The 11716-nt window shown below is 54.4% G+C and overlaps 1 protein-coding gene across 1 annotated transcript in view; it reads left to right on the top strand.

The window, feature by feature from the left end:
* The first annotated feature begins 51 nt into the window (after positions 1-51).
* The window catches only part of CHST12 (carbohydrate sulfotransferase 12), a 13165-nt gene continuing 1500 nt past the window's right edge, over positions 52-11716 (top strand). Inside the window, exons 1-2 of the mRNA XM_025049577.1 lie at positions 52-310; positions 11477-11716. The exon at positions 11477-11716 is cut by the window's right edge and continues 1500 nt beyond it. Of these exons, the coding sequence (XP_024905345.1) occupies positions 11555-11716 (162 nt within the window). The 5' untranslated portion in view covers positions 52-310; positions 11477-11554. The remainder of the gene's footprint in view (positions 311-11476) is intronic.

Consider the following 11716-nt stretch of genomic DNA (forward strand, 5'->3'; position numbering starts at 1 on the left):
GGGCCCCGCACCGCGGCGCCCGGCCCACGGGCTGTGCGCGTTTCCCTGTCGCCCGGACTTGGCTTCCCCGTCCCGCTGACCACAGACCAGTCACCGCGGCCCCGGCGGACACAAGGGTTCGTGGCAGAGTGTCACTCAAATGCCCCTTTGCTCAGGTCTGCCTCTCGGGCGAAGGGAAGCCATGTATTCGTCCTAACAGTAGGACTTATATCTTCTAGCTGGGCTCCCGGCCACCAAGACATCACTGACAGACCGTTGGCTGGAGCTGAGGTTCTGTCTGGCACGGAGCACAACAAGCCACAGTGTGTCGGTGATTATTGCATTATTTATTTTATAATTCCACGCCGGAGAGACTCACTCAGCAGACCCCGGGGTGAATGAGAATGTGACTTGCCCGCAGAGCGGTACAAGTGCTTCTCCATGGGCATCGTCCCCGGAAGTGTGGGTGTAGGCTGAAGGTGGCTGGGAAGCAGCTCAGCTGGTCCTCGCCTGCCCCCAAACCAGACACAGTTTAGCCCATCTCTGAACATCTGGTGTTGGGAATGTGAGTCAGGGCTGGTGCCTGGGTGAAAACAGAGAAAACGGGGACATCACGAAGTTGTCATGAGAAATAGCAGTTCGGTGAACTTACAGTCCGTGCGCGGAACTGCAGGGGTGTTTATTTTCTTGCAAATTAGCGTATAGGACTCTGGGCAGATGTTTTCAGGCCAGTGGTGCGTTCTGGGGCACTCGGCGTGCGCCCCGGTGATCAGGAGCTTCTAATCATCTGCGAGACGCCAGGTCGGTGCTGCTGCTGCTGGTGTGGTTACCCGGCCGTGACACAGCGTGGTCGTTGCTGTCACGTAGGTGTTTAGGGAGTGCGAAGAAAGAGGGGCAGCCAAGCTTATCTCTTGGTATTGAGGAGTTTTCCATGATGGAGACAACTTTGGGAATCGGGCCTCGCAGGAAGAGTGAAGGTTGGGAGAACATTCCAGGAAGGGGCAGCAAGATATGGGGAGATATGGAAGCGAATGGACGTTGAGGGGCATCGAGTCCCTGCATTGCTTGTGGGATGGGGTTTGAGGACTGGGGCGGAAGCTGAGGCTGCAGAGAGGTTCTGCCTGGGAAGGGCCTTGACTTCTGTGCTAGGGCATTTCAGCTTTTATCCCCTTGGCGAGGCTTAGTCTCGGTTTGGGGGGGGCGGGGCGTGATAGATCTGTGTTTCAGAGAAGTAGCTCGAGGGAGAATGGGGACGGACCCAGGGTACAGGCAGGTGGAGACTGAGTTGGGTACAGCCTTAGGGCATGAGGGCCGAGACAATGGCCAAGAGAGTGGAGAGGGGTGTTAGGTCGACGGAAGACAGAGGGTGCCCGTCAGTGGTGTTACGGGAACAAGGAACCGAGATTTCTCGCTGGGGTGACGACCGAAGGCCGGAGCTGGTAGCTGCGGGGAGTGCTGGAGTGGCAAACACATTTTGATTGCTAGACTTGTAGAACTGGCGGTATTCGTGGGCCGTCCTGGATGAGGTCTGCTCATGTGGCGCGGGCGTATCCGAGGGCGCAGTCCGGGGGAACGCCGGCGTGGAAGGCTCGGGCGGCAGAAGAGCGGCGTGTTGGAGGCCACCGCTGGACATGCGGTTTACCATGCCGCACACTCGCCCAGGCTGCGGGCGCTTCTCCTCCAGTGAGGCCTCCAGGCTGAAATGCCATTCCTGGAAGAGACTAGTTTCCGATACGACAGAAACAAATGCAGCTAGTGTGTCATTTTAAAAAAAAAAACACTTTTTTCAGTTTCAAGTTTTAAAATTCTTTCTCTTTCTCTTCAGCAAGTTAGTTTCACACCTACTTGGTGGTTCTGTGGCTGCAGCCAGAGCTAGTGGTTGTCCAGTCACTTGCCTTCAGACGGGCCTAATGACAACTGACGCAGTAACTCAGTACTTCCTGCAGTTAACCAAGGGGCAGGGGTTTTCTGTAACTGTTTAGAGCACTGAAGAAGTATCTGAGAAACACCAGGCGCGGTTGAGCGGAGGAGAGGGAGCACGCTGCTGTACAGACCCGGAGGGCGAGCCGGAGCACTCCCAGCTGGTTCTCCTCCAGGCAGGAGAGTGGAAGAGGAAGTAGCCCAAGAGAAAAGGCCTAAAAATAGTGACCTCGGGGGTCCCCAGGCAGGAGGCCCAGCTGGATCACTGGCCTAGGACCTTTATAATTAATAACCCCTGCCAGGGTTTAAAGCTTCCAAGTAGTTTTTTTAATGTCTCACCCCTTAAATAGGAAGAGATAACCAAAAACTTGTGAAGAAACCTTCTGATATGGAAGATGGAGACCATAACACACACTTGGAGGCAGTAGAGAGTGTGCAGGAAGACTTAAAAAGCAAACTGTCAGTCATGTACACTCATGTATAAGAGAAAAGAGCGCATGTGTGACACAGAACAAAATGCTCTTTAAAAAAAGCATTCTAGAAAAGAACAAAAACTCATATAAAAAAACAATGGCCGAAATAAAAAAAACTTGGGTGAAAGATAAGGGTGAGGAAGTTAGGAAGATGACGAAGATTTATGGAGAAGCAGAGAGATGGAAATGAGAGAAAAAAGAAAAAAACAAGAGTTTCCGTGAGAAAGAAAAATGAGATGAAATCAAAGATGATTTCCTAAAACCAGAACTCTCTGCCTTGGAAGGGGCGCTGAGTGGACTGCACCGTGAGTGAAATGCAGGTACCCTTCACTCTCCTAGTCTCCTCAGTTGGGATATTTAGGGTGTGGGGAGCACGTTTGGGTAGTGAGGGATTGCCAAGTTTCCGACAGTGACGAGTGCGAGTTTGGGAAGCAAGGGGTTTATTTGGACGTGCCTCTGCAGCTGTCGGTTCCAGCATTTGGATAATGGAGAGAGATGTGCACACCCACTCCAAAGCACGTTGTTGTTAGATTGCAGAAGTCTGGAACAGCGAAGACTGCTAGCTTCTAGAGAAAGAATAAAAATGGGCCACCAACAGGTCATCGTAGCATGAAGCATAATGGCCTGGGGACCTGTCCGCAGCAACATTGGAAGGTGGAAGACAACAAAGCATGGCGTTCAAGATTATGAAGGAAAATATTTTCGATCTTGAGCTCTGTACTCAGGAAATGGAGGGTAGAATAAAGATATCTTCAAATATGCTTCAGAAATTTCCCTCATGTCTTTTAAGGAAGGGACTGGCAGACGTGCTCTCCCCAAATGAGATGGCGAATCTAGAAAGCTGGAGGGGACAGTATCTTCTTCCAGAGAAAGGTGAAGAGTGTCACTGGATGAGATGCAGAGGCTGGATGCCAGCTGGGCACCAGGCATGGACACCACATGCACAACCGGAGAGGGCCAGAGGCTTCTTTAGGAGATTTGGCTGGAGGGAGATGAAATGGACAGGGCACTTGACGCACTGGGGCATCTGGGGAGGGGGTTTAGGGAGCTGGCAGAGTTGGGGCTGGATTGATGATAAGCACATAAAAAACAAAGTAAATGAAGCACCAAGACTTACTAGTTCCAGGGAAAATAAACTTGTGCAGAAAAAGAAAAATAATTAGGGTGTACTGCAAGGCTCAGCTGTGCGTAGCCTTTGTACAGTGCTGATGATTTGTGTAGACACTGAATATTGCTCTAATTGAAATGCTGCTCTGCCTGCCGGGAGAAGATGTGGGGATGAGAAGGGCACGGCTGTCCACGGGAGAAAAGAGACCGGACCGCTTGCCCACCTGCCAGAGTGGGAAGTCAATAGCCCGTGCCCAGACCGGACAGTCTGGCAGCCGCCCTGGCACTGTTACTTAGCGGTGGGAGGGAACGCCAGAAGATTCAGCTGGAAAGAATGAGGGAGAAGGGTGGAGGTGGATGATGGGAGAGGGGCTGCTGTGTTTTGTAATGAACTCTTGAGACTGGTTTGATCCTGTAACACAGTGGTCCCCAGCAGGTTTCACACCAGGGCCCGGCGCTCCTATGAGAATCTAGCGCCTGAGGATGAGGCGGAGCCGAGGCGGTGATGCCGGCGCTGGGCGCGGCTGCAGATGCAGACGAAGCCTCACTGGCTCCCGCCGCTCGCCTGCTGTGCAGCCTGGTTTCTAACATGCCAGGACCTCAGCCTGGGGATTGGGGACATGTGTGCATAACTTTGATAAAAATCAAGACAGAGGCGCAGGCAGCTTCTGAGTCTAATGAAAGAGGAGCCCTCGCCTCTATCTGCGCTCCTCAGATCGCTCACCAGCTCTTCTTATCAGAGAGTTTACTTGTTCTTATTTCCTCTTCCTTATTGTCATTGTTCTCTGTTTCCTGTCTCCTGGCTGTGGTCACATATCAGAGATCTGGAACCTTTAGCTTTTTTTAAAAACTTGTCGTCAAGCGTTTTTAAGCACTTCCAAAAGGAGAACAATACTATGATCCCTGTTTTACCTGTCACCCAGTTTCATAAGTTACGAAATCAGGGCCAATTGTATTTCTCTGTTTTTTGTGAGCATAACCACTCTTTTTTGAGTGCCTGCCCCGTGCCAGGCACTGTTCTCAGCCTCCAGGCTGCAGCTGTGGTAGGGCAGGTGCCTCCCGATGAAGACGGAAGGGCCATGAAGGCCCGTGGTCTAGTCTAGAGAAAGCGCTTTACCATTCTAGAGCATTAGCTGATAGTCTCTCATCTTCATGCTTTCAGTGGCTCTGGTTAGCAGAGAGGCCTCAGTCGTTCTGGGTTTGTGAAGAACAAGAGTTGAAACTCAGGCTTCAGGTGATGTTCCAGGCGCTCAGCAGAGACTGGGCCCGGCCTCAGAATTCCTGCTCGCTCCCTCGCGACCTCTAAATGCCTGTGGAGGACGTGGGTGCTGGTGTTCTGTTCTGTTTTGTGGAAACTGGTGAGGGCTCGTTCATGGCCTTCATGTTGAAGGGGAAAGTTTCACCTAGACATTAATGAGACTGATGTTTCCCCACCTCGAAATCAAATGTATTGGGGTTTATTTTACACACGGTAAAATGCACACATTTCAGAGAATACAGACAGGTGTGCGCAGCTGCGTAACGACCACCGTAATCGGCATAACAGAGTTTTCATCGCCCAGAGTTCCCTCCTGTCCGCTGCAGCCTGTGGTCTCTGTCATTATTTCTGCCCTTTTAAGACGAGTCCTCTAGTGGAGCCGTGCGGCGTGTCCTCGTTTGCGTCTGGGTTCTTCTGTTCCGTGCGGTCCCCGTGAGAGTCACCCGTGCGCGTGCCGATGCGCCGGGCTCGCTGTTCTTAGCGCTGAGTGCGCTCCCGCTGGCTGAGCGCGCCCGTCGGCTGACTCACTCGCTTGCGGATGGACCTCTGGGTGGTTTTCAGTTTGTAGCTGCTTTGCCTAAAGCTGCAGTGGACATTCTCGTACGCATCTTGGTGCGGCCAGTCTTTCCATTCGTGGGTAGTGTCTTCGGTGTCGTATCTGAACTTTAAAGTGGCCGCGGCCCTTTCCTTCCCGAGGACCGCTCTCCCCGGCAACGGACACACTCGCCGCCTTGTGTCCACAACTGCTGTTTATGTGGTGTGTCTGAGGTTAGAGATGACAACACACAGGCCGCCCTTCTCCTTGATGTTAAAAACGGACCGTGGCCTTGGCTTCATCGGTGAGCGCTGCCTCCGCTGTGTTAGACGCTGGTTGCCTGGGTTTGGAAAGGCCCAGAAGGGCGGCACCGAAGCAAATCTGGCCCCGCGCCAGGATCCAGGGCGGGGCCAGGGCTCTGGGGCAGCCCCAGTGCCGGATAGACGCGCAGGGTTTGGGCCGTCCTGAGGGCAAGACCTCATTTTTCCTCAAAGATTTTTAGGGTAAAAAACAGATAACATAAAATGTACCATCTTAATCATTTTTAAGTGTCCAGTTCAGTGGCATTAGGCACATTCACATGGCTGTGTGACCGTCACCACTGTCCATCTATAGAACTTTCCATCTTCCAAAACTGAGACTCTGTCCCCATTGAACACTAACCCCCACCCCTCCCCAGCCCCAGGCCCCCTCCCTGCCTCTGTCTCTGAATCTTACTCTCGGTCTTCCATGGGCGGAATCCCATTGCGTGGCCTTTTGTGACTGGCTTGTCTCACGCAGCACACTGTCCTCCAGGTCCGTCTGTGTTGTAGCAGGTGTCAGAACGTCCTTCCTTTTGAAGGCTGAGTGGCATTTCCTTGTATGCATCCGCCCCATCTTGTCTTTGTTCTTCAGGGGACACTTGGGCGGCTCCCGTCTTTTAGCTGTTTGAACAGAGCTGCTGTGAACATGGGGGTGCGGCTATGGCTTGGAGACCCTGCTTCCAGTTCTTCGGGGCGCAGACCCAGGGGTGGGGCTGCAGGGTCACTAACTGCTCGTGGGCCCTCCACTGTCTCCGCGGCGGCCACACCGTGTCACAGCCCCCTGGACAGCACAGAAGGGCTCTGGACTCTCCGCGTCCGCACTGGGACTCGCGGTTTTTGGTTCGTGTGTGCGTGTGTGTTTTACAGGCATCGTCATACGGTGTGAGGGGCCATCTCCTTGTGGCTTTGATTTGCATTTCCCTGGTGAGGAGTGATGTCGAGCACCTTGTCCGGCGCTCCCCAGCCACCCGCGTGTCTTCTCTGGAGAAATGTCTGTTTGAGCCCTTTGCCCGTGCTTCAGTCAGGTCGTTTGATTTTTTTTTGTTGTTGAGTTTTATGAGTTCTCCATATATTCTGGATGTCAATCCCTTCTTAGATAGACGGTTTACAGACCTTCTCCCCCATTCTATGGGAGTCTTCTGGCTCTGTGTGACTGTGTCTTTTCATGCACAAAAGTTTTTCATTTGCCTGAAATCCAAGTTGTCAACATCTTAATCTTGTCGTGCATCTTCTTTAAAAGGAAACATTTTTCTGAGAGAAAGAATAAATGCTCAACATAAACAAAACAAATTTAAATACAGAGACTGTATATAAAGCAGTCAGTCAGAATCTCCCAAACGCCCACCGTCCAGGGGCGTTTACTGGCACTCTCTTGGAGCTGGGCTCTCTTCCGCCTGTGTGGGCCTGTGCTCAGCAAGTGACCGAGTTGTTGTAACCTGTCACGCCTGCGGCTGCTCACAGCAAGAGACCGCACCGTTCACACCGAGTGCTCTGGTCTGTGTGATGTAAGTCAGGAGTCTCGTTACGAGTCAGTTAATTGACTCGCTGTTTATGAAAAGCTGCAGACCCTGTGCCGATGAGGGAAGAGCCCTGGGTGACCTGTGTGACCTGCTGTGGGCCCGGGCGAGGGGGTGACCGGAAGACCCCCAACGTGGGCTCCTGATTCCGCACCTGGAGCCCTTGGCCAAGGCCACTGATTAAGAACAGAACTTGAGGCATTAAATGTATTAAAGACTAAAAGAGTCTAATGTTCAGTGCTAATACACCAAATAAGGAAAAATAGTGGCTTTAACTGAATTAAACGCCCTCTTGTTAAAGATCACACGCTTCCTTTGAACTTGAGGACCACACTCGAGATGGTCAGGAAGTGTCCAGAGAGCCCGTTGCGCCCCCGGCAGGCACAGGATGTGAGGCCTGGTTCCCCGCCGACCTCCCTTGGAGCAGGGCCCTGTCTGCTGGAGCGGGTGCTCTGTCAGGTGTCCTTGCCTCAGGGACCAGTGCCGCTATGCCCTCGTGTCAGAAAAGCCAGGAAACCCTCGTTCCTTGGTGACAGATACGGAGGTCATTGTCTGAACTTCCGAGGAGGCGTCATCCTTCCAGGCCCCTCTGTTGACCGGGTCGAACTTTGAGTAGAAAGTTGCGCTGATTTATAATGGCAGAAAGCAGATCGGCAGTTGCTGGAGGGGACAGGACCGCTGGGTGAGTTTTGAAGGTGACGGAGGTGTTCCCTGTGCGACTGTGGCGATGGTGTCCCGGTGCACACGTACGTCCTCATCCACCAGATCGCGCGTCCGACCTCTGCGCAGCCGTGTCGGCTGTGCCTCCGTGAAGCTGCTCAGCGAGAGCGCGCTGGCGGCCGAGGGCGTGTGCGAGCGGCTCGACTTTGGGGTCGGACCTGAATTCGGAGCTTGGCCTGACGTCGCTGAGCCTCCGTTTCCTCGTCCACGGGAGGGTCGCGTTGTAGGAGGTTGTGTGCGAGGCCGTGAAGTAATAAAAAATGCTCACCTCATTGCCTGCGCATACTAAGGGCTCGTTAAATGGCAGCTGCTATTAAAAAGGTCTCATCAATTACATGTCGCTATTCTAAAACATTTGACCACGTCTGTTCCTTACAATTAAAGCAAGTCTTACTAAACTATTGGTAAAGTGCGTCAGAGTCTTTATAAAAGCTCGTAGGCACTGGCATTTGTTCATGTGCAGTTACTACTTCTTGGCTAAAAAATAAGCAAAGGTATTTAGGTCGCGGCCTGTCTGGTTCCTCGCGTTTTAGAAACGTGGGTGACGGCATGGCCGTGGTCAGTTCTCATGCCCGTGTCCTCGGATGTGACTGTGACGCCTCCATCTTCATGCTGCTCATTAGCCTTGATCTTAAAATTGGAAACCAAAAAAAAAAAGGAAACCAGCCTCTCAAGTTGTTTGACTTCTCAGTTACCCCCTTTTATTTTTGGCTATGGTTCCGCCTGCATCTCGAGAAACTCTTCGCTGTTAAACACCGTTGGGAAGGAGCGGTCTTGAAAATGTTACTGGCATGGCCACTTACGATCTGGTTTTTAAAGCAGGCTGTGAAATCGTGTGATTCTAACCATTAAAAGGGTATTAAAAGCTGTTGTGTCCTTGTCCTTGTTCCGCTCACACCCACAACACACTCCGAGGGGCCCAGCCAAGCTGCCAGCAGCAGCTGTGAGAGACACAGGCAGGAAGTCTCACCTCAGGCCGCAGGAGTTTGTTTCCGTGAGTGTTGTGATGCGGTCGTTGCCTTTAGAACGCAGAATAAATACATGATGCGTGACTAGGCCACGGCTGTGCCCGACTCCAGGAGGCACTGGCAGTGCCGAGTGACCGCCTTCCCTGGGCGTCCCCGCAGCTTCGCCCCGCATTCATTTCCTTTGTCCACTGCATCCCTTTAAGTTGCTCATATCCGACCTGGAGGTCTCTCTCCGTCCTGTGTAGCTGATTCCGTTTGACCTAGGTGGACCGCTTAACACTGATCCCAGTTTGAATGTCAAGCTCTTATTTTCAACCCTTCCTTCTAACCCGCTGTTCACGTCTCTGAGTCCAGACCCCAGTCTCGTGCTGGCGGAGTGTACCAGGTAGTGTGCTGGTGGCTCGGGGTATTGGATCCTGTGGGACAGAGGGCCCCGCGGAGGACAGTACTTAGCTGAGTCACACCCTGGCTGGTAGATCTGGCAGGGACTATGAGCATGTTGACCCCAGGTGACCTCTTCTGATTAATGTTCGCATGGCTAATGTTTTCATCCTGGGGAGTGGGTGGGCAGGAAGCGAGTGTCAACTAACCCCACCTCCTACCTCCTCAGGCCATCCCAGTGGGGCTGGGTGGGCGTGGGGTGGAGGCTCAACTCCCCGTGGACCGCACTGGGCTCACCCGGGCAGGGGATCAGAGCACGCACCCCACTGCCTGCTTCCACAGGCGGTAAGGGAGGCCAGCTCCCGGCTCAGTTCCACAGATGCCTGCCAGTGCGGTGGGGTGTCTGCCAGGTGGGGGTAGAGAACCAGCTCCCCGTGTAGCCTGCTGAAATGGGGCGGGGGTGCTTTTTCTCTGCTGTTAGGCTTTAGTGCAATAGAACTTGCCCAAAAGATATTTCTGTTGTTAGACCACTCCGACCTTACGAGCAGTTCCCAAGACCCCCCTTCTGACACCAATAAAAAGTCTTGGGGGTCCCCATTTGCTAGAAGGATTCACAGAGCTCACTGAGCTGTCATACAATTATGGCTTATTACAACAAAGGATTCAGGTGACAGTTAGCCAACGACAGAGGTGCAGGGGGCAGAGTCTAGGAAGGTTCCCCACATGGAGCTTCTAACTGTCCTCTCCCAGAGAAGGTGTGGCCAGTGCTGGCTTCTCCCGGCATTCACGTGTGACGGCACGCACAGAGTGTTGCCAGCCAGGAAGTCCTCTGAGCCTCAGCGTCCAGTGTCTTTACTGGGGCTTCGTCAGGCAGCTGCGTTGACTCCCCACGTGGCTAACTGCAGTCTCCAGCCTCCACACGTGTGACCCGAAGCCTCCGCCGTAAATCACATTGTCAGGCAAGGGGGACGGTCCAAGGCCCGGGTCAGCAAAGGCATCCCTATCAGGACATCCCAAGGACACAGGGCAGAGGACACAGCCACCGCTTCCCAGCCTTTGGCTGGGCTCTTGCTGGGGGCTGGCTCTTTTTCCCGTGCTGTCGGCTGGGATGTGTGGGAGACAGTGAGGAGCCCAGCAAACTCACTCCTGCCGCTCCTCAAGTCCCGGAGCCCCAGAGTCTTCCTGTGCTGGCCGACTGTGTCGTGTGGCAGCAGCAGAGCCGCTCATCTGGCTGCGCCCAGGCTCACCCACAACTTAGTTATTCTTTGGCCCAGTGAGCGATCAAACACTGTGTCTTCTTCCCTGTTGTGTCCCTATCACTTAGAAGTCCCTGGGGCAGAACTGGTGCTCAGACACCTGTGCACCGTGACTGGGCCAAGGATGCAGGGCTCTGGCTTCTTGGGTGTTGACATTGAGTGGTTGACAACAGCCTTTATTGGAAGCTGTGGGTCAGTTACAGACCTCCTGTCTGCCTGCGTCTCCATGTGCAGGATTCCCACCCGGCCCCTTGGCTGGCCAGGCCTGCGGGGCCGCCCTGCCTGTCCAGGGAGGATCGGTGGTTCGCATCCAGCCCCTGAACCTTTCCTCCCTCGTGTTCCCTCCCCTGCTGCTTTTGAAGATCAGGCTGCCTCTCCCCACCTTCGGTCGTGGATCTGCCACCTCAGGGATCACTGACGGCGGGCCTAGAACTTGGAAGGCGCTCACGTGGGCCCATTTTCGGCAGCCTGGTCTGTGGGCCTTCACTGCCACCCCAGTGACCTCAGCTTCAGGCCAAGTGCGCGCCGTCCTTCCTGCACAGAGGGCCAGGGACAGTGCACGGCACGTGTTGGCCACTCCCGAGGGCCTGGCTCACGCGTGTTTGTTTGGATTAAGTGCACAGCAGAAGGGTTTCTCTGCAGGGGCTGGGGCATCCGGAGCATGATCCTAAACTGCAGCTCGTACTGAGCGTCAGCCTTCGAGCTGCAGGGCTTTTGTCTCACGGTCCCCTGTCCTCTCTCGGGCCCTCCTCGTTACCGAGGTCTACATCCCACTCAGCGACTGGTCCGTGAGGCCCCCCACCCCTTCCACTGCCACGACAAAGGGTCTCCAGGCCCCTTGCCAGTCCCACTGGTCCTCTTGTGCCCTGTAAGCAGCCTCCGCCACATTACACGGAGCAGCTGAAGGCCCTGGTCTGGCAGCCTCACCAGGTCCAGCGGTGGAGGACAGAGCGGGAGGGAGACTGCAGGCCGCACGGAGGGCAGGAGGGTCTGATCTGAGGGCGAAGGAAAGCCTCTGCCAGGCCCGGACCTTTAACGTCGCTTCTCGTCACCTTTCCAGGTTCCTGGGTGCGCACGGCCGTCTCTCCATGAAGCTGAAGTGAAAGGGTCCAGGACAGGCCCGCGGGTCCCGGGCAGAATGACCAAGAGCCGGCTCTTCCGCCTGTGGCTGGTCCTGGGCTCCGTCTTCACGGTCCTCCTGATCATCGCCTACTGGGACAGCGTGGGCACCGCCCACTTCCACCTGCACACGGCCTTGTCGCGGGCGCACCCGCTGCAGCCCCGCGCCAGCCCCGGGCCC

This window comes from Pteropus alecto, unplaced genomic scaffold (genome assembly GCF_000325575.1).
Source record: "Pteropus alecto unplaced genomic scaffold, ASM32557v1 scaffold56, whole genome shotgun sequence".
NCBI classification, from domain to species: Eukaryota; Metazoa; Chordata; class Mammalia; order Chiroptera; family Pteropodidae; genus Pteropus; species Pteropus alecto.